Source organism: Molossus molossus, unplaced genomic scaffold (assembly GCF_014108415.1).
Source record: "Molossus molossus isolate mMolMol1 unplaced genomic scaffold, mMolMol1.p scaffold_m16_p_1, whole genome shotgun sequence".
Classification (NCBI taxonomy): domain Eukaryota; kingdom Metazoa; phylum Chordata; class Mammalia; order Chiroptera; family Molossidae; genus Molossus; species Molossus molossus.
The window spans coordinates 209,049,504-209,073,001 of record NW_023425344.1 but is presented as its reverse complement, the minus strand read 5'-3'; the positions used below and the strand labels follow the sequence as shown (position 1 = coordinate 209,073,001).

Below are 23,498 nucleotides of genomic sequence, written 5' to 3'. Positions count from 1 at the left end.
TGACAGTTACTGCCCTTTTAAATGAAACTTTTATTAAGGTGATTGAGTTGACATGTATTCATTAATGAATAATTATATATTTAGAATGATCTGACAAGATTAGTAAATGCCTTTTATACTTGTAAAAGCATAAAAGCAGTCAAACCCGAGGTACTGGTATGACAATAAAACATAGCAATGGAAACATAGTATTAAGGAAGATGAAGACTGAAATTTTTCCATTGGATTTAATGAAATGGAGGTCATTGATGATTTAGATGGATTGAAGGGGCAGAAGCCAGAGTGGCGTGGGTTGAAACTTAAGTACAAGGTGAAGAAATGGAGGCAGGGTTGAGAGAACTCTTTAAAGACATCTGACTAAAAGAAAGAAAAGAGGAAATGGTACCTGGGGATGATATGACAGCATTATCAAAAAATAAAGCATTATCAAAAAATACATTTGAAAATTTTTTTTCAAGTGATACAATTTTATTATCTCTTCTTTATGTTTTCTTAATTGATGTTGGGGTTTTTTTTGTTTTTGTTTTTTAAGAGAGAGAGAGAAGGGGAGAGAGAGATGGAAACATCCATGTGAGAAAGAAAAATTGATCAATTGCCTCCTGTACACCCCTTACTGGGAATCGAGCCCACAACCTAGGCATGTGCCCTGACCAGGAATCAAACGGGGACTTCTCAGTCCATGGGACAATTCTCAATCTACTGAACCCATAATAGTTGGGCTAATAGCCATTTTTAAATTTATTTGATAACAGGTGTGTTTGAACATTTTTTTTTTTTATCCTCACCTGAGGACATTTTTGCATTTATTTTCAGATAGAGTGGGAGGGAGAGAGGGAGGAAGAGAGAGAGAGAGAGAAACATTGATATGAGAGACACATTGGCTGGTTGCCACCCGCACAACCCCAACAGGGGCCAGGGATGAACCGCAACCCAGGTACATGCCCTCAGCGGGAACTGAACCTGGGACTCTCTGGTCCACAGGCTGACGCTGTAACCGCTGAGCCAAACCAGCCAGGGCTTTGGATGTCTTTTTATATGTTCATTAGTCAGTTGTAGTTGTTTTCTGAATAACCTTATATCTTTTTCCTGTTTTGCTACTCAAACAGTTGTCTTTTCATTTTTTGATAAGTAAGCTCTCTTTGTATATTCGGATAATTCACTTAATGTGTGTCATATTTTGTAAAAATTTTCCCAGTTTGTCATTCATCTTTTATTTTTGCTTCATGATTTTTTTTATAGAGAAGTTTAAAATTTTTTTGTGTTCAATTCTTTCTTCCTTCCTTTTATTTTTCCTTATGGTTTCTGGCTTTGGTGTTCTATTCAATTTAGCACTTCATATCAGAGCCAACCAATATATAGCATCTTACAAATTTTATCTCTTCCCAACCCAGTGAAGTTTTTTTGTAATATTTTCTTTTCTTCTTTATTTCTTTCAATATACTATGAGAGTGCTATTATTTGAATAAACAGTAAACTTAGAATCATAATTTTTTTACAGCATCAAGTAGTGGGACCAGACTTCATAGAGGTTATGTAGAAGAAGCCACATTAGAAGACAAGCCATCACAGACTACCCATATTGTATTTGTCGTGCATGGCATTGGGCAGAAGATGGACCAAGGAAGAATTATCAAAAATACAGCCATGTGAGTCCTTTGATGAATATATTCCCCATCTAGTCTAGAATCTAGACTATGTTTCTCACTATCTTCTTTCATCTTTCCTTCCTTTTTTTAAGAGTCACTCCAGATAATCACAATCAAGTTATTCAATAGAAATGCCTGCTTGCCTAATCAGTATGTGAACATTTGAGAACTATGATAGTGATGCTTGGAGTGTAGGATTGTGTAAGTTTACTGTAGAAAAGGACAGTATTTTTAAATTTTATTTATTTTTAGAGAGAGAGGAAGCGAGAAGGAGAGAGAGATAGAAACATCGATGAGAGAGAACATTGATTGGCTACCTCCTGCATGCCACTAGGGGTTTGGCCCACAACCTGGGCATGTGCCCTGACCGGTAATCGAACCGGTGGTCTCCTGGTGCATGGGTCAACGCTCAACCACTGAACTACACTAGCCAGGTGAAAAGGACAGTATTTTAAGCAAATGTATTGTTTCAGAGTTTATAACAATCAGGGTCCTCAACCTCATCACTATTGACATTTTTGACCAGATAATTTTTTGTTATGGGTGGCTGGCCTACCTGTTGTAAGATTCCTAGCAACATTTCAGACCTCTACCCACTAGATGCAAGTAGAACCCCTAGCTGTAATAACCAAAAATATCTCCAGACATTGCCAAGTGTCCTGTGGAGGAAAAAATTGTCCATGGTTGAGTACCACTAGTCTAAATGAACTGTTTTGGGGTTTTTTTGTAAGTTCAGATGATAACACACATACCACTTCCTAACTATTATGTTATAATGAAATATATAAGAATTGTACAGCCATCAAAAATGAGTAAGTGAGCCATGGCCAAGTGGCTTAGTGGATACAGCGTCAGCCTGCAGACCAAAGAGTCTCGGGTTTGATTCCCAGTCAAGGGCACGTATCTGGGTGCAGGTTTAATCCCCAGCCCCAGTTGAGGTCATGCGGGAGGCAACTAATCAATGTGTCTCTCTTACATGGATGTTTCTCTCTCTCCCTCCCTCCCTTCCACTCTCTCTAAAAAAATCAATGGAAAAATACCCTTGGGTGGCAATTTTGAGGATATACAATCAATAAAATAGTATAGTTGACTCTTGACTCATGAACAGCACAGGAGTTAGGGGCTCTGACATCCTTTGCTGTTGAAAAATCTGTGTATAACTACAATTGGCCCTCCATGTAGGAAGATTTCCAACCACCAGTTGATCCTTGAACTGTTCATGATTTAAACTGTTCAGGTCATTTGAAAAAAATCTGCATGTATGTGGAACTGAGCAGTTCAAACTGGTGTTGTTCCAGGGTCAACTGTATTGTATTGTATTGTAAATAATGCATTTTTAAAATATATTTAAAATGAAGAAAGGCTATCTAACAATTAGTATTGGGATAGCTAGAAAACAATTATGGATAAAAATAAAATTGGGGCATCAGCCTGTGGACCAGAGAGTCCCAGATTCGGTTCCCACTAAGGGCATGTACCTCAGTTGCAGTTCGTCCCCAGCCCCAGTTGGGGTCGTGTGGTTGGCAACCACTCACATCGATATTTCTCTCTTTCTCTTCCTCCCTCTCTCTTTCCCGCTATATCTGAAGATACATGCAAAAATGTCCTTGGGTAAAGATTAAAAAAAATAATAAAAAATAAATAAAGTTGGGTTTATTTTTTATACTAAGATAAATTTCAGTTAGATCATATTTAAACATAAGAAATGAAACCATACAAGTACTATGAATTTAAAAAATAAGGTTGAGGGGAGTTTGAATTCTGCAACTTAGTTATAGAGAAAACTGTCCTAACTGTGACTTGATCCAGATGCAATAAAGAAAAATATTGATAAATATTAGGTTATCTCAAAAAAGCCATATGGCAAAAAAATAAAATAAGACAAACTAAGAAAAAACATGTGCAACATATATCACAGATGAACAATAATATCCCTAATATATATAGAACTTCTAAAAATAAAAAGAAATAATGTCTGACCACCTTACAGAAAAATGGGCTTAAAGATGTAATTATAGTCGTCCCTCGCCACTTCGCACTTCGACTTTCGTGGCTTCACTCTATCGTGGTTTTTTCAAATACTATACTAGACTATATTAGAAAAAACCGTGATAGAGTGAAGCCGTGAAAGTCGAAGCAGGAGGTGGCAAGGGATGACTATATATAAATAAAAGAATCCTACTTCATGGAGACTCATTTATCATGGTAGAGTCTGGAACTGATTAACTGTGATAAATGAGGGCTGTCTGTAGACAGTTCCCAGAAAAGGAAAAGCTCAACTATGCTCATAAAATGTATATTAAAATTACATAAGATGCTATTTCTTGACTATTAGATTAGCAAAAACCCAAAATTTGACGGTATACTCTTTTGGCCAGTCTGTGAGTAATAGGCATTTTCATGCTAGTGAAAAGCAAAGAAGGAGAGAGAATGTGGCAATTATCTATCAGAATTGTATATGCATTTGTCCTTTGACCCAGCAAACTTCTGAATCAAAGATAATATCAGCAAAAATAGCCCAGTCGGTGTGGCTGAGTGGATTGAGGGTCATCCCATGGACTGAGAGGTCCTGGTTTGATTCCCAATTAGGGTACATGCACAGGTTTCAGACTTGATCCCCAGTAGGGGGCATGCAGGAGGCAGGCAAATCAATGTTTTTCTCTCACATCATTGTTTCTATTTCTCTCCCTTCCTCTCTCTCTAAAAAATCAGTCAAGGACCTGGCCTGTTTGGCTCAGCGGTAGAGTGTCAACCCGTGTACCAATGAGTCCTGGGTTTGATTCCAGTCAAGGGCATGTACCTAGGTTGCTGTTCAGCCCTAGCCCTGGTCAGGGTCATGCGGGAGGGAACCAGTCGATGTGTCCCTCTCATAGAGATGTTTCTTTCTCTCTTCCTTGCTCTCCCTCTCTCTCTACCTGAAGATAAATAGAAAAATATCTTCAGGTGAGGATAAAAAAATTTAAAAATAGCCCGGCCAGTGTGGCTCACTGGTTAAACGTTGACCATGCACCAAGAGGTTGCCAGTTTGATTCTCTGTCAGGGCACATGACCAGGTTGTGGGCCTGATATACAGTGGGGGGCATGTAGGAAGAGGCCATTCCATGTTCTCTCTCATTGATGTTTTTATCTTTCTCTCATCTTTCCTCTACCTCTAAAATCAATAGGAAAAATATTGAAATAAAAATTAAAAATCAATTAAAAAAACATATTAAAGATAATATCAGCAAAATTACAAAAAGATATATATGCAAAGGTTATTAATTGCAGCATTGCATGTAATAGGATTCTACCCAAATGTTTAACAGTAAGAGACTGCTTGATAAATTACAACTATTTAATATATGATGATTGCCCTGGCCGGGTCAATTCCCAGTCAAGGGCTTGTACCTGGGTTGCAGGTTCAATCCCTGGCCTCGATCAGGTTAGTGCAGTAGGCAAACGATCAGTGTGTCTCTCTCACATTTATGTTTCTCGCTCTCTCTTTCTCGCGTCCTCTCTCCTTTTCTCCCTCTCTCTCTCTTCTCCTCTCTCTCTTCCTCCCTCCCTTCTACTCTCTCTAAAAATCAAAGGAAAAATATCCTTGGTTAAAGATTAACAAAAATAGCTCTGGCCGGTTCGGCTCAGCGGTTAGAGTGTTGGCCTGCGGTCCTGAGAGACCCAGATTTGGTTCCCGTTAAGGGCATGTACCTCGGTGGCAGTTTGTCCCTGGCCCTGGTTGGGTCATGCAGGTGGCAGCCACTCTGTGTGTCTCTTTCACATCGATGTTTTTCTCTCTCTCTCTCTCTCTCTCTCTCTCTCCTCCCTCCCTCCCTCCCTCCCTTCCTCCCTCTCTATCTGAACAAAAAATGGAAAAATGTCCTCGGGTAAAGATAAAAAAAAGAGATTAACAAAAATATATACATATGATGATAAACTGTGCATTTATAAAACACAATGAAGATATCTATATTTTTATGGTTCTTTGAAAAGAGTCACAAAAATGAGAAACCTTTAGCTAGACTGACCAAGAATAAAAAGAGAAGATTCAAGTGACTAAACTCAGGAATGAAAGAGGAGACATTATTATGGAACTTACAGAATTCAGAAGGATTATAAGGGAATACTATGCACAATTCTATGTCAAATTAGATAATCTAGATGAAATGGACAAATTTCTAGAAAGACACTAACAAATCGATATGGTAATAAGCAACAAGAAATAGAAAATCCAAATTGACCTTAAACAAGTACTAAGCATTTGAATTAATAATCAAAAAACTTTCTTCCAAAAACACAAAAAAAGCCCAAGACCAGATGACTTCACTGTGAATTCTACAAAACATTAAAAGAAGAATTAGCATCAATTCTTCACAAATTCTCCAAAAAAATAGAAGAAAGAAGACTTCCCAGCTCATTCTATGAAGCCAGTATTTCTCCAGTGCCAAAAACAGATAAAGATCACAAGGGCGGGGGTGGGGGGACGATGACTAGAGACCAATTGTCCTTAAGAATAAAAATAAATATTACTTATGGACACACAAATTTTCAGCAAAATACCAGCAACATGTAAAAAGGATTATACACTAAGGCCAGTGGGATTTATTCCAGGAATGCAAAGTTGGTTCAACATTTTAAAAAATTAAACAAGAGTACTACACCACATTAACAAAGAAAAAGGAAAAATAAACACATGGGGTTCAACTAGAGATAGGAGAGAATTTCCTCAGTCTGATAAAGGGCATCTATAAGCCCACAACTAAAATTGTACTTCAACAGCAGAAGACTGGAAGCTTTCTCCCAAGATCAAGAACAAAACAAAAGTATTCCCTCCCACCACTTCTGTTCAACCTTGTACTGTAAGTTTAAGCCTGGGCAATTAGGCAAGAAAGAGAAATAAAAGATATCCAGATTAGAAAGGAAGAAATAAAACATGTCAACTGTTTGCAGATGATATGATCGTATATATAGAAAATCCTAAGGAATTCGCGCGCGCGCACACACACTATTAGAGCTAATGAACTCAGCAAAGTTACAGGATACAAGATCAATATACAAAAATCAGTTGTATTTATACACTAGCAATGAACAGTCTGAAAATTAGCCCTGGCCAGTTTGGCTCAGCGGTTGAGCGTCGGCCTACAGACCAGAGAGTTCTGGGTTCGGTTCCCGCTAGGGGCATGTACCACAAAAAAAAAAAAAAAATCTGAAAATTAAATTGAAAAAGCATTTCCACTTAAAATAGAATCAAAAAGAATAAAATACTTAGGAATGAGTGTAACACAAAAAGTTATAAGACATCATTGAAAGAAAATAAATGGAAAAGGCAACCCATGATTGTGCATTAGAAGATTTAATGTTGTTAAGATGGCATTACTTCCCAAATTGATCTACAGATTCATCACAATCCCACCTGTCCTTGCACAAAATGACAAGCTGATCCTAAAATGCACATAGAAAGGCAAGGGACCCAGAACAGGCCACACTATCTTGAAAAAGAACAAAGATGGAGAACTTACGCTTTTCAATTTTATAACTTACTACAAAGCTACGGTAATTAAGACATTGTGTTGCTGGCTGGTATAAAGATAAACATAGACCAATGGAATAAAAGTTCATTGATTTTTCCACAAGAGTGCCAAAACAATCCAGTGAGGAAAGAGCACAGGGACACCTAGATATTCACATGCAAAAGAATACCTCACATACCTCACACCATATACAGAAATTAATTCAAAATGAAACAACCTACATATAAAAGCTAAAACTATAAAACTCTTAAAAGAAAACAGCAAATCTTCATGACCTTGGGTTAGGCAATGGTTTCTGAGATATGACCTCAAAACTAGAAGCCACAAAAGAAAAAAATAGATATATTGGATATTGTCAAAATTAAAAACTTTTGTTCTTCAACGGACACTATCAAGAAAGTGAAGCCCTGGCCGATTTGGCTCAGCGGTCGGAGCATCAGCCTGTGGTCCAGAGAGACCTGGGTTTGGTTCCCACTAAGGGCACGTACCTCGGTTGCAGTTTGTCCCTGGCCCTGGTTGGGTCATGTGGGTGCAACCACTCAATGTGTCCCTTTCACATCGATGTTTCTCTCTCTCTCCCCCTCCTTACTCCCACTCTATCTGAACAAAAAATGGAAAAATGTCCTTGGGTGAGGATTAAAAAAAAAAGAAAGTGAAGACAACCCACGGAATGGGAGAAAATATTTGCAAATTATATATCTGATAAAGTCTAACATCTAGGATATTGAAGAACTCTTATAATTCAACAGTAAGAAAAATAACCCATTTTTTTCAAAAGTAAAGGATGTGAATAAACATTTGTACAAGTAAATATACAAATGGCCCATGAGCACATTAAAGAGATGCTGCCACCAAAAAAAAAAAAGCCTAATACATATGCCCTGGCTGGTGAGGCTCAGCTTTGTGTTGTCCTGTGCTGCAAAAGGTTGCTAAGGAGACCATGGTTGAACTTGTGCTGGAGGGAGTAGAAACATTGGTTTACTTTTCAAGAGAATTAGACTTAAGAAACTAAAAGAGAATTCTGTTATCAATAACTTGCAGCAATTTTTTATAAAAGATCAAATTACAGTAAACCCATCTTTTCTTCATACAAGTTTACTGTCTTTTCAGTCTGTCTATTGATATGCAAACTTTTATAACTGATAATGAACAGTGAGAGATTTTTAACTAAAGCTTTGAAATATGTTTTGTCATTAAAAAAGAATGTATTATGGGAAAAGGGTGCTACTACAAAGGAATTTGAGGGGATGATAGAAGTATTTTTTAAAGACACATTTTTTAATTAATTTTTGTTACAGATGTTTCTCTTTTTTCCCCCATAGACACCCTCCTCCTGATCCTGCCCCCTACTCTCCACAGCATTGTCTGTGTCCATTGGTTATGCATATAAGTTTTTTGGTTTATCTCTTCCCTTCCCCCCCACACCCCTCCTCTGAGTTTTGCCAGTCTGAAACTTACTTCTTTCTATGTCTCTGAGTCTGTTTTGTTCATCAGCTTATTTTGTTCATTATATTCCACAAATAAGTGAGATCATGTGGTATTTCTATCTCTGACTGGCTTATTTTGCTTAGCATAATACTCTCCAGGTCCCTCCTTGACGTCTCAAAGGATGAGAGATCTTTCTGACAGCTGCATAATATTCCATTGTGTATATATACCTCATCCAGCTTTTTGTTGAATGTGTTACAAAAGATATTTAGTCAAAAAGACCAAAGCCCATGTCCTCATCAGACTCCTCAGATTCTTCTTTGCTTCACTGTCCTTCCTCAGCTGGACAGCAGTGGTGGAGGGGGCAGGACCACCTGCTGGTGCAGCACTAGCTGCTGGGGCAAGGGCTACCAGCTCCTACATTGCAGATGAGGCCCCCAATATTGACATTAGACAGAGCCTCTGCAAACAAGCCTGGCCAGAAACAAACATTTACACCAGTTGCTTTAATGAGAGTGTTGATCTTACCCTCCATCACCGTCACCTCATCATCGTGCAGGATAAAGACCAAGTAGAAGCAGGCGAGCTCCCAGACAGAGGCCATGGGGTGGGCAAGTGCTGGGTGAGCACTGCCAGGAGCAGTGCTAGCTTCCAAATGAAGTGAGGGCCTTACCCCAATTCTGCCTTAACTTTCTTTTTTTTTTTAATTTTTTTTTTTTAATCCTCACTCGAGGACATTTTTCAATATTTTGTTCAGATAGACTGGGAGGGAGAGAGAGAGAAACATCGACGTGAAAGGGACACATGGAGTGATCGTCACCCACACAACCCAACCAGGGCCGGGGACAAATTGCAACCGAGGTACATGCCCTTAGTGGGAACCGAACCTGGGTCTCTCAGGACCGCGGGCCAATGCTCTAACCACTGAGCCAAACCGGCCAGGGCTGCCTTAACTTTCTTGAAAGGACCGAGCACCTTACCGGCAGCTGGGGAAAAGGGCCAACAGAATTAGTCTGTATCTTGATTGTGGCGGTGTTATCCATGAAATCAGCAGACATTTGGTGCTGTCCAAAACGTCCATAGAAACATTTGGTCCACACTCAAAGGTTCTTGATATTTGCTTCTGTCTAGAATATCGCAGACTTTGGTTCATGCTGACCCATCTACCTAACCCATGTACCATGCATGACCAGGTAGGCTACCTAGGCAAGAAGGGGTATTATTGGCATACAGCCACAACACAATTATTGGATCCTGTAAACCAAAAGCATAAATAAATGTTATGGTCTATTTAAACCCAGCAACATTTTCTTAATCATGGACATTTTGGACAGGACCAAGGATATGAAGGAACATTTGTCATGGACGAAATATGTTTTGAAATAAACTATTGTATAGCATAGTGGTAATTGAAACATAATTGGATGTAGTTATAAGCAAGTGTAACTGTTATAATTAAGGACATTTTATACCATATAAATACATTTTGTGAAGTTACTCTGGTAAAGTTTTGTTTTGTTTTGTTTTTTAGGATGAGAGAGGCTGCTAGAAAAATAGAAGAAAGACATTTTTCCAACCATGCAACACATGTTGAATTCCTGCCTGTTGAGTGGCGGTCAAAACTTGCTCTTGATGGAGGTACATTATATTTAAAAATTAAATGATTTAGCCAATGGCAACAAAGTGATGCTCATTGGGAACAAGGGTCTCTAATTTAGTTATCTTGAAGTATATTCATTCTACATTCTAGAGTACTTAAGAAAATAAAATCCATTAATTTTTAAAATAGTTATATATCGACATGTCATTTTGGAGCACCATATAGATTTCACAGATAGCAGTTTTCATGCATGCCATCTGTGGATTAGGGGGAGCAGGAGTGGGTGGTATGGGGAGGGAACAAAATGTTCTCTAAAGTTTTGGAACAAAAAAGTAATTTGTCAACATTTTTAGAAGTCTGGTACACTATCCATCGCACTGTGGAGCCACCTATCTTCTCAATACTATTAAAACATGTTGTCACAGTTCCGTACAAGCTTATATTCTCTTCCTAATAATTTTCGTTTCCTGTATTTGGACGACAAAATACCAGGTTTTTTGTTTTCTCTTGTTTTTTCTACATTTCCTGGGCTGGTAATATTTAAGTAGAATCATGTTTATTTCCTTCCTTGAAGAACTTTTAGCCAAAATATGCATATCTTTACACAAAATGTATCCTTTCAATATGAAAGCCATTAAAATAGAATGTTTAGGTTATTTATATAATCTGGAAAATAAGAGAGTTGTGGTACACACAGTAGCAGCTGCCATTTGTGGAGCCTTTACTGTGTGCCTGGATCTTTGCAGTTCATTTCTCATGGAATATCTCATTTAATTTTCTCACAAATCTATGAATACCTACTTTATTTTCTCTATTTTGCTATTAAGGAAACTGAAACGCAATAAAAGGTGAATTTAACTAAGAATAGCAAGCAGAGTCTAGGTTTATTTGATGCCAGAGCCTTTATTGATCACATTGCTAAACTGCCTCACCCTATATAAAAGTAATTGCATTTGTACATACCAGCAAAATTAGAAATAGCATAAAAAACATTAAGTTTTTCCCTAGCCAGTGTGGCTCGGTTGGTTGGAGCATCATCTAGTACACCAAAAAGTAGCAGGTTTGATTCCAGTCAGGGCACATACCCAGGTTGTGGGTTCCAACCCTGGTTGGGGCACAAACAATCAATGTTATTCTCTCTCTCTCCCTTCCTCTTTCTAAAATCAGTCATACACACATATATATATTTCCTAGAAATAAATCTAATAAAGTATGTACATTTATATTAAAAATGAAAAAACTGTTACAAGATATTAAATACAACTTAAATAAATATAAAGATAATTTTCTTAGATTGGATGACTCAATATCCTAGAGATGTTAATTCTCCTAAATTGATTTATAGATTTTATACAATTCTAATCAAAATCCCAGTAGAGTTTTAAATGAAACTAAAGAAGCTGATTCTAAAATTATGAATAGAAGAGCAAAGGCCCCCAAAATAGCCAAGATACAGAACAGAGGGAGGGGTCATGTTCTAGTAGATAGCTGAAGTTATTATTGAACTTTTTAAATTAAAACAATCTAGTATTGGCACAAGGATAGGCTAGTGTACCTGCACATAGTTTGAAAACCTGATATATGACTGAGCTGGCATTGAAAATCATTGGTGAATGGATGGCCTATTCCGTAAATGGTGCTTGGTAACTGGTTATCCTGGGGGGGGGAGGGGGGCGGGGAGGAGTAAAAACCATCCCTACATTACATTCCAAATGGATCAAAGACAATATATGAAAGTCAGGACTTTTTTTTTTTTTTTTTTTATCCTCACCCGAGGACATTTTTCCATTTTTTATACAGACAGAGTGGGAGGGAGAGAGAGGAAGAGACAGAGAGAGAGAGAAACATTGACGTGAAGGGACACATCGAGTGGCTGCCACCGCACGACCAACCAGGGCTGGGGACAAACTGCAACCAAAGTACGTGCCCTTAGCGGGAACCGAACCCGGGTCTCTCCGGACCACAGGCCGATGCTCTAACCGCTGAGCCAAACCGGCCAGGGCGAAAGCCAGGACTTTTAAAAGTATTAGAAAAAATATAGGAGAATATCTCCTTAAGACAGAAAAATACAACTACAAAGTAACATGGATAAATTTGATTAAAATTATCTCAATAGACATAAAGAGTGAAAGACCAACCACAAACAGGGAAAAGATGTTATAACAAAGCAACAGATATAAACATGAAAGTTTTAATATCCAGAGTAAAAATAGAAAACTTAAATGGAGAAAGATATATCATATTTATGTGTTAATTTTTTTTTTTTTTTTTTTTTATCCTCACCTGAGGACATTTTTCCATTTTTTTGTTCAGGTAGAGTGGGAGGGAGAGAGAGGAAGAGAGAGAGAGAGAGAGAAACATCGACGTGAAAGGGACACATCGAGTGGCCGCCACCCGCACGACCAACCAGGGCCGGGGACAAACTGCAACCGAGGTACATGCCCTTAGCGGGAACCGAACCCGGGTCTCTCGGGACCGCAGGCTGTTGCTCTAACCACTGAGCCAAACCGGCCAGGGCTATGTGTTAATATTTTAAATATATATTTAATATACTATATATAATGTACCTCTCACTAGTCTAGCAAGGAAGGACATGCAAATTAAAACCATAATAAAATATCGACACCCATTAGTTTGGCAAAAATTTAAGGTGAGGCTGTGCACCAATGAGAATGTTTAGCAGTGAGGATTCTCATTCACTATTGGTGGGAATGTAAATTGATACAATCACTTTGGAAGACAATTTGACATTATCTTGTAAAGTTGAATGTGTATGTGCCCTATGACACAGCAGTTTCACTCCTAGATATGTGTAACCTAAAGAAAATCTTACACATGTGCACCAAGAAACATGTATAACAGTGTTATTAGGAGCATAGTTTATATTAGCAAAAGAGCTAGAAACAACCCAGATGTCTTTCAAAGGAAAATGGATAACTTGTTAGATATGTATAGAATGGAATGAACAGATTACAGCTGTGCGTTAGCATCGATGAATCTCAGAAGTGTAATACTGAAGGTGAAACAAACCATGAACAATAACTCAATGTACATAGTGTTTGAAATAGACGAAATGAAATAAAATATTTAGGCTTGGTACATGATAAATGGTACATAATTGACTAAAATTATTAATATAAATGGACATAAAGGAAATTTATAAAGAAAAGCAAGAGTGTGATTAACAAAAATCTCATATTGGTGGTTACCTCTGTGGGAGATGTGATCATTTAGGGATATACTGTGGGTTTCAGAGATGCTAGGTAGTAAGAACATGTCTTCCTTTTTATGTCATTCTTTCAGCTGCACATATATATTAAATATATTCTTTTATCTGTATGTGTCTTTTTGGAAATTCATTAAAATGACATTTAAACTTTTTGTATCAGCAAGGTAGTCGTACCTTTTTTCACTTTTACAGTTTAAAAATAGGCACCGGCTATAAACATGTTGTGCTACCCATGAATAGCCACAGTATTCCCTTTTAAATCTTTGAATACACTTCTAGCTGTTGCTTGAATCATTGCATTCCAGTCATTATTAGATTGTATAAAAGTGGAAAATAAGTAAAAATAAAATAATTTAAACCAACAGTGAAGATAAAAGAAATTGTGCTAGACTAAAAATATTAGTCTCGTGCCCACCTTATGCTTTCAAATCATGATATTCATCCAAGCATAGGACTTCTTTGTGTTTCTATATGAAATGCAAATTTTTCTGCATCTCTAATCATCTTATTTGATGTTTAATAGAGTTGTCTTCCCATGGTAGAATTTCCACAGGTTAGCTGTAACTCACAGAAGGCTACACATATTTGCAATGCAGTTTATGTAACAGATTTTTTATAAAAGTAAATTACGCCAGCTTTATCTTGTTTAGTGCAAATACCCATTGCCAGTTTGCCTTCGTGCATATTTGTAATTTGACATCTCTTCCTCATAGTATCTTTGTTTCACTAAAGATAGATAAATGTAAAGTTAAAATAAACTTTTTAATTTGTTGTTTGCCACCAGTGCCTCTGGGCATTCCACATGGATATTGCCAGGCTCAAGGTGGATAGTCCAAACAGGAAGAGAAAGGAAACAGAAAAGAAAGCATAGAAAGAATGAAATTGTGTCCCTTAACACTTGTTCCAGGAATAAGGTGGCCTGGTTTTGCTCTGGGTACATCATGCAAACGCCAGTACATACAAAATATTGTTGGGCTTTATAGATTTGATAATGGCCTTCATCCTTTAATGTTCCTTCTTTTCTCATGTTCCCTTTTGTCTTTCGCTGTTTTTCCTCACTATATTTTGCAAGAAGGAAAGGATCATTCGATCCAAAACTAGTCTTGAATACTGAAATGTTAACTTAAAGAACTGTTATTTCAGGGAATGTAAATTTTTTCAGTTTATTTTTTCCTTAAAGTTGGTATCTTCTGTAAGTTTTGTTTGTTTGTTTGTTTGTTTGTAGACACTGTTGATTCCATTACTCCTGACAAAGTACGAGGTTTAAGGGATATGTTGAACAGCAGTGCAATGGACATAATGTATTATACTAGCCCACTTTATAGAGATGAAGTAAGTATCATGATTATCTTGTTGCTGTTGGGTATTTTTTAGTGATAGGGTATGTGTTCTGAATTTTAACATTTTATGTTCTTTTTTTTACAAACAAATGAGAAATTACAGGAATCCATTAATCTATAAATAGCCTGTATTAATAGTGAATTTGATCATCTTCAAACTGCACATTGGGACCCTTAATAAAATGAATAATCTTGGAAGTGGAAGATTGATTAGAAAATAGCTCTCTGAAAAATACAGTTTTCATAAATCTGATTAATCAGATCTATGATTGTTATCCTCACAAGAGTTTGAGAGAGAAATTTCCTTCAAATTATTTGTATATAATAGACTTGCTTTTATTGTCATTTCTGTAGTGGATTTGTATAATTAAACGGTAATGTTACCCTGGCTGGTTTGGCTCAGGGGTTAGAGTGTCAGCCTGTGGACCAGAGAATCCCGGGTTCAGTTCCCGCTACGGGCACATACCTCGGTTGCAGTTTGTTCGCGGCCACGGTTGGGGTTGTGCCAGGTGGCAACCACTCGATGTGTCTCTGTCACATAGATGTTTCTCTCTCTCTCTTTCTCCCTCTCTCATTCCTGCTCTATATGAAGATAAATGCAAAAATGTCCTCGGGTGAGGATAAAAAAAAATGGTAATGTTGCTTATGTATCACAAAAGATAACCCTAAAGGGAATAAGGGCTGAACATTTATTTAGAGGGGTAAGAGAATTTCTACCAGTGCATTTTGTCACTTTATTGGTAAGAAAAAAGAATTCTTTTTCATAAGAATAACCTTTTCAGTTACCTAACATGTATTAACTTGTTTAATCCTGCTCAGAACGCTGTGAAGTAGATATGATTAGTATCCTCATTTAAAGGATGGAGAAAGGAGTGCAAGGAGTAATTACCACTAGAGCTGCTTTGTGCTGCTCCAAGATGATCCATTTCTGATTTTGTTCATTCAAAGTCATTCCCTGACTTCATCCAGGTTATCCTTTTTTTTTTAATCCTCACCTGAGGACATTTTCTTTCCATTTTTTGTTCAGATAGAGTGAGGAAGAGAGAGAGAGAGAGAAACATCGACGTGAAAGGGACACATCGAGTGGCTGCCACCCGCATGACCAACCAGGGCCAGGGACAAACTGCAACCAAGGTTCGTGCACTTAGCAGGAACTGAACCTAGGTCTCTCTGGACCGCAGGCCAACACTCTAACCGCTGAGCCAAACCGACCAGGGCCAGGTTATCCTTTATATAGCTACAGAAATATGTTTGGTTAGTTCCCACAGAAACTTCTTCTCTTCTGGCTACCATCCCCTTAGGACTTTCCTTCATTCCTGTTTCTATATCTCCTCATCACTATATACCAGTATTGGGCAAGGTCTCCCTTGATCTGATTACAATAGTAAAAGAAGCTGCAAGGCGAACTGCCCTTCTGGACCTAATTCTAGACAAAGAAGGCCTGGTTGGTGAAATGGAATACTAGTAGTTTACATATTCATAGTTCTTTATAGTCTCAAGGACATTGTTAGCTATGCCTTAAAATTTAGGAAATTGAACTATAGTATTGCAAGTGAAACCAATGAAGGAAAAAAAAAGAGAATGCTGAAAGCATATTACTATACATACACACACCCCGTATATGCCTTAGACACACATCATTGGTAGTACTCCTAAGAAGGTATCCTGAGTGTTCAAGACTAAAACATGCTGAGACAGGTAATGATGAGGGTTTTTTAAATTTTAAGTTGACATTCATAGCAACAAAAACTAGAAAGAGAGAAGTGTTAGACCCAAAGCTCTGGCCATTGGCTAATGATGAATAAGAAAGTGGTCACTATTTTGCTCATATAATCTTTAAAGATAATCATCCTCAGAATGGAATTAAATAAATAAAACAGATATTTAGTAGAAAGAGGAAAATGGAAAGAGAATATCCAGTGTTTTAAGTTAGTTCTTTGATTCAGTTGGATTTCATGGAAAAGCACTGAGAATTTGTGACTTGAGATTCATTAGCAATCTTTAGCAATATTTCCCAAATATCCCTAATTAGAACAATCACTTGGGGTGCTCATTAAAAATGCAGTCATAAAAGAACCCCATAGAGGAACCTTGGAATTTAGAATATTAAGGTGAATTTATGATTTAAAAATATGTAGGTGTATATAGATATAATCTACATATTTGAGTGCATATTGTTTACACATGCATATAGTTCCTAGTTCTGTGCACTAAAAGGGCCAAGAAGCAGACATCCCAATCTAATGAGCATACCTAGTACCCAGATCTTCTTCCCTAATATTCCCTACCAAGAAGAACTAGAGTTACTTGGGAAAAAATGGCTAGTTCCAGGGCTGGGACAGGATAGGTACAACTTGAAACTAAAACAACATGTTATGACAAAAAGGAGGAAAATGCTCAAAAGAATGATCAGGCAGGTCACAAGGTGAGGAGTCAAATTTAAAAAGCAGATCCCTGTCCAGCCGATGTGGCTCAGTGGATTGAGCATCGTCCTGTGCACTGAGAGGTCACATGTTCCATTCCCTGTCAGGGCACATGCCCCGACTGTGGGCCGATCCCCAGTAGAGGGCAGGCAGGAGGCAGCCAATCAATGTTTCTCATTGATGTTTCTATCTTCCCCATTCCTTCCTCTCTAAAAAATTAATTGAAAAATATTTTTTAAAAATAAAATAAATAAAAAATCAGATTCCACTGGCCAAATCTGGAACACTTTGAGCACAAAATAATTATTACTTATAATAAGGAATTAATACTACTTTTAATATAGAATTATAACAAAGATAATAAGGGAATTCTAAATAATTGAAAAATTTATAAGTTAATATCAATTATATAGAGATAAACAAATGGGGGAAGGGAAGGGCTTACTGTTCAGTGTGGAGGGAATACTGGAATTGTAAACTCCTCAATTTGCAGCGGTCATGGTAGGATCAAATAAAAGAGGACTGGGCAAAAATCATCTGGATACTAAATTGAGGGCAAAATCTTGATGAGAACAGGATGTCTGCATGGTCTTAATGTGCATTCTTACAGACTGCTTATTAGTTTAAAAATGAGAAAGGGTATACAGTGGGGAAATGAGGCAACACCTTTCCTGGGTGTTACTGAGGGACACTCAGGACGCAGCATCATTTATGCAGTATTCCAGTCATGAGGGTACATCAGACAAACATAAAAGGAGGAAGTTCTCATTAAAAAGTAGGATGGGTCTGTGTTCTTTTAAAATGTCACTATCATAAAAAAATAAATAAAATAAAAATGGCTGTGGAAAATGTTTCAGATTAAAGGAGGCTAAAGAGACATGATAGCAAAATACAACATCACATCCTGGACTATGTTCTGCACTGGATGGGGTAAATGCTACAAAGGATATTATTAAATCAACTGACAAAATTTAAATGTGGATATTCAATTTCATGAAATATTTTATCAAAGTAAATATAACTACAGTGGGGAAGAGAATATTCCTAAGTCTTAGAAAATATACACTGGAGTATTTAGGTGTGAAGGACCATGACATATGTAATATATTCTCAAATGTATTTTTTAAAGTGTGTGTGTGTGTGTGTGTAATAGACATAGAACAAGTGATAAAATAGGCTAAAATGCTAATAATAGGTGAATCATGGGTTAAAAAGTATATGGATGAACATTGTACTATTTTTATTTTTGCAACATTTTATAAATTTGAAATTATTTTCAAATAAAAATTAAGAAAATGACACGTTCCCAGGTCCATTTCCTGGAGAGTCTGTCAGTGGGTCTGAGGTAGAGCCTGTGTGTTTGGTTTGTGTTTTGAGCAGTTCCCCAGGTGATACCATCAGAGTTTAGGAAACATTGCTAAGGCATTGTGAAGAACAAAAGAAAAGACAAACTTAGGAGGCAAAAATTGTTCTTAATTTTAAAAAGGAAAACTCATTCTGCAAATCAAAGTCCATTTAGTACAAGAGTGGTATCAGGCAGTATTTTAGAATAAATTATTTTCAACAGTGTATGTTTTCCTAAGGAAGTTGTGATGAATAACAGCCAGCAGTTCTTTAGGATTAATTCACACCTGGTGAATGAACCTTGACTGGTTGATTAATAGGCATATAAAAGCCTTTTTCTCTTCCTCTCAACCTTTGGAGTCAAATAGATGGAGATTCCAAACCTGCCACTTAACTGGCTATGTGATAGTAAGTCAAATTTCTCACTTTTTCAGCATCCTCACTTATAAAATGGACATAAAATACGTGCTAGATAAAGGTTGCCATGCAGATTAAAGATATACATATATACAGGGTGGGGCATAAGTAAGTTTACAGTTGTGAGTACGTGAAGCACAGAGTTTACTCTTGTATTATTATTTATTAATTATTATATTTTCCATATGAACATTATAAACCTACTTTTGTGCCACCCTATATATAAAGTTTCCAGTACAATTCCTTGTCCTTAGATTTAAATCTTGTGATTAAGTGTATATCTATCTTTATGTATTTCAAGGGCTACCATTAAAAATACAAGGAATAGCCCTGGCCGGTTTGGTTCAGCGGTTAGAGCGTTGGCCTGCGGTCCTGAGAGACCCGGGTTCAGTTCCCGCTAGGGGCGCGTGCCTCGGTTGCAGTTTGTCCCCAGCCCTGGTTGGTTGTGCGGGTAGCAGCCACTCAATGTGTTCCTTTCACATTGATGTTTCTCTCTCTGTCTCTGTTCCTTTCTCTCCCTCCCACTCTACCTGAACAAAAAAATGGAAAAATGTCCTCGGGTGAGGATAAAAAAAAAAAAAAAAAATACAAGGAATAGACTAATTTTTTTTTAGTTCTAGAAAGTGAAATAAGTATCAGTGAATAGAAAATATGGAAAGGAACACATTTGTTTACTTATGAAGAACTTTGTAATAACTAAAACTGCCTTTAAAAAAATGAAAGTATTGCCCTGGCCTGTTTGGCTCAGTGGTTAGAGCGTCCGCCTGCGGTCCGGAGAGACCCGGGTTCGGTTTCCGCTAAGGGCATGTACCTCGGTTGCAGTTTGTCCCCGGCCCTGGTTGGTCGTGCGGGTGGCAGCATCTCGATGTGGCCCTTTCACATCGATGTTTCCCTCTCTCTCTCCCTCTCTCTCCCTCCCACTCTGTCTGTACAAAAAATGGAAAAATGTCCTCGGATGAGGATTAAAAAAAAAAAAAAAAATGAAAGTATTGCCCTGGCTAGTTTGGCTCAGCGGTTAGAGCGTCAGCCTGGGGACCAGTGAGTCTGCAGTTTGATTCCCGTCAAGGGCACATACCTCTGGTGCAGTTCATCCCTGGCCCTGGTCAGGGTCATATGGGAGGCAACCAGTCCATGTCTGTCTGTCTGTCTGTCTGTCTCTCTCTCTCTCTCTTTGCCCCTCTTCCTCCCACTGTACCTGAAGATAAATGGAAAAATATCCTTGGGTGAGGATTTAAAAAGAAAAGGAAAATATCACAAGGGGAAAAAATTGTAAATAATGTGAAGTGATGGGTTTTAAAAGCTTTATTGTGCTAATCATTTTATAATATATACATATATCAAATCCTGTTGTATATCTTAAACTTATATAATGTTATATGTCAACTATATCTCAGTAAAACTGGAAAAAAGTTTTTAAAAGAAGTGACCATTGTAGAGTAGAGGTACTCGCTGGGATAGATGCTGAGCAACTTATTAGGGGTGCTACGGAAGGGACTCCTCCCGTCACAGCAGTTTAAATCAGTCATCTCCCAGGTCCCTTTTCACTTGAGATTCTGAAGTGCTCATGGGAGGATTCTAACTCATGCTTGTGTACATAATCATAAAAACATCATAGTTAGGGGGAAAGTTTTGTGTATAAATCAGTACTTCTCAGGTCACTCTTTCTGAGGACCAGTTTTTAAAACAGAACTAATATCACACTTTCAAAACATCATTAGAGAGCACTTGGCCCTTACTTCAACCTTAAATAAAGTAACATGAAAAATCAGAGAACTGCCCTGGCCGGTTTGGCTCAGCGGTTGGAGCGTCGACCTGCGGCACAGAGAGACCCAGGTTCGGTTCCCGCTAAGGGCATGTACCTCGGTTGCAGTTTGTCCCCGGCCCTGGTTGGTCGTGCAGGTGGCAACCACTCGATGTGTCCCTTCACATCGATGTTTCTCTCTCTCTCTCTTCCTCTCTCTCCCTCCCTCTCTATCTGAACAAAAAATGGAAAAATGTCCTCGGGTGAGGATTAAAAAAAAAAAAAAAAAAAATCAGAGAACTATGTCTTACACACAACTGAACACTCTTTTCAAGGCTTTAAAAATGAAGAATTATAAAGAAAATTGTCGTGGCAGTATTTTGCCATTGTTTTTTGAAAATTGTTTAATTGAATTCTTTTGTAACTAAGAAACATATTGTAATTTCTAAAAAGAAAATTATTTAATTGCTATATATGACTAAAACCCTCATTAAAATTTCCTGAAGCAGGGACAACAAAGGATTAATTTATATTTGTCAGCCATGTTTTATGTGTTTGGATTTTCTCTTAAAAATGCTAGTTTTTTTCCCCCCTTTTGGATTGATTTTCTTCATAAATTTTAACTTTTGAACAATGGTTATGAGATTTAGAAACTCTGAAGCTTTTGAAAAGCCATCTAACGCCTACTTTGTAAGAGGTTAGCTGACTTGATTAGATAATATTGTAGAGCTAATAAAATTAAGATTACAAGAGATATCATTAATCTTGGTCCAGATATCCCAAGTGAATATACTTGGTCACCAAGGAATCCTAGCTAGGAGAATATAATTGGATCAGAAGGAAGAAAGGAAATCTAATTAGAAAAAAACCTAACCAGAGTAGACTTTTTGGATACAGCATAGAGGTGGATTTTTCCTTGTGCTGCTGAGAGGGTGATTTATAAAAGCATGTAGAGGGGTTGGCATTTTTAAAAACAAACAGATTAGGTACCTTTTGCCAGAATGCTTAAATATATATCTTTTAGTGTTTCTAGATTTACACGGTATGAGTCTTAAAACCAGGCCTTCAAAAGTAAAAACTATAAACAAATGTTGCTTTTAAAGGAACTTATTTTATCTAAACATTAGCTTTTTCTGCACCTTTAGATTGTAAATCAGGAAAATTACAAAATCTTAAGAATTAGTTGATATTCTTATCAAAGCCAAGTCATTATATTATCAAAACCAAAACATTACATTATAGCTCACTTTGAATAGAGCATGTACTTTCATATTACTCTGCCTACTCCTGAAACTATTTTGACTAGAATTACCTACAACCCATGTCTTTTTTTTTTTTTTTTTTTATAATCCTCAGATTTTTCCACTGATTTTTAGATAGAGTCAGGGTGGGGGAGAGAGGGAGAGAGAGAGAAAGAGAGATCAACTGGTTGCCTCCTGCACAACCCCAACAGGGACTAGGAATCAAACCTGCAACCAACATACATGCCCTTAAGTGGGAATCGAACCCACGACTCTTCAGTCTGTGGGCCAACACTATAACCACTGAGCCAAACCAGCCAGGGCTACAACCCATGTCTTAGAAGGTTCTTACATGCATTTGCCACTAAATCAGTAGTTCCTAAAGTGTGGCCCCTAGAACTGCTGAATCAGAAACTCTGGGATGAAGCCTAGTGATCTGTATTTCACAAGCCCTCCAGATGATTCTGATGCCCATTGAAAGTTAGAGAATCATTGCATTAAAGCATGGGATTCTTTTGCTTTTCCTCAGAAAAAAATGAAAATGTCCAAATAAAGTAAAAAAAATGTTCATCCCTCCCCTAGAGAAAGGGCAGCTTATTATCCTTCCACATGCTACCAGCTCATCTTGTCCTTGTTTCCTTCATTGGCTAAATGTATTTCATCAGACCTAATACATGGTTTCAGTGGCTTTAACCGAACCCTCATTGTTGCTTATAGAGCTCTGTGATGTCAACAATCAAAGAGAACACCATGCCTTTGTTCATGTCACTGCTAATTCTGCTACACTCAAATGATTTTCAGCTTATCAGCAGGTGGAGAATGTTCAGTAAATGGAGTCTATGTGTCCTTGAGACAAAATAATAAGATTGAAAATGGAAGCAACACATAACTAATATTTGTGTGTTGGAATGACAGCTGGCATAAGAAGTACTGAAATGAGAAATTGAATGTGAAGCAGGAGCTTTACCATTAATTGTAGTCAGCAATGATCCAAGAGTAGAGAACTGCCTTAAAACTCAGTTAGGGCTCAGTATGGATTTGAGTAACAAAAGAACCTTAGTCTTCTGCCTTTAAGGCATATTTCAGTAATGTGTGTTAAAGCTAACTTTCAAAGAAAACAATTTTACAAATAAAAATGTCTAAGATACTTCCCATATTACTAACCTCTAAACCTTACAAAGCTCTGCTTTTCAGCCATATAATATAACTTTTTACCCATATCTATATTAGCAACTTTGGAGAATTTTGGAATATCAAGCAGATCAATGTTAGCTTTTTCTTTAATCATACAGTGACATTTCATTATATCATTCTTTTCTAAACTCATAGTATAACAACATATATGCTATGTTAGTATACCTGTTATCAGATATGGCCTAAAAACTACAAGGTACAAAAATTTAGAATTGCACATAAGTTGCAACGAAGAAGAAATTTCCAGGGGCTCTTTGAAAATCTTACTGGAATTTACATGGAACTTTTTTTCTTAATCTGTGGAACTGCTGGCTCATATAGTTGGTTTAAGGACTATGAAAGAATCAGTGTGGGTAATATCTGCCTTATTCTTTAGTGATAATATGGA

At 37.4% G+C, this 23,498-nt stretch overlaps 1 protein-coding gene and 1 pseudogene across 5 annotated transcripts in view; one reads left to right on the top strand and one right to left on the bottom strand.

Annotated features, from left to right (window-relative positions):
• Window positions 1–23,498, top strand: part of DDHD1 (DDHD domain containing 1) — a 91,098-nt gene that overhangs the window by 44,138 nt on the left and 23,462 nt on the right. For all 5 annotated transcript variants that reach the window (XM_036257379.1, XM_036257371.1, XM_036257362.1 and 2 more), the window contains 3 exons: window positions 1,499–1,646; window positions 10,113–10,219; window positions 14,636–14,742. In XM_036257379.1, the coding sequence (XP_036113272.1) occupies window positions 1,499–1,646; window positions 10,113–10,219; window positions 14,636–14,742 (362 nt within the window). The remainder of the gene's footprint in view (window positions 1–1,498; window positions 1,647–10,112; window positions 10,220–14,635; window positions 14,743–23,498) is intronic.
• Window positions 8,850–9,185, bottom strand: LOC118627165 (annotated as a pseudogene).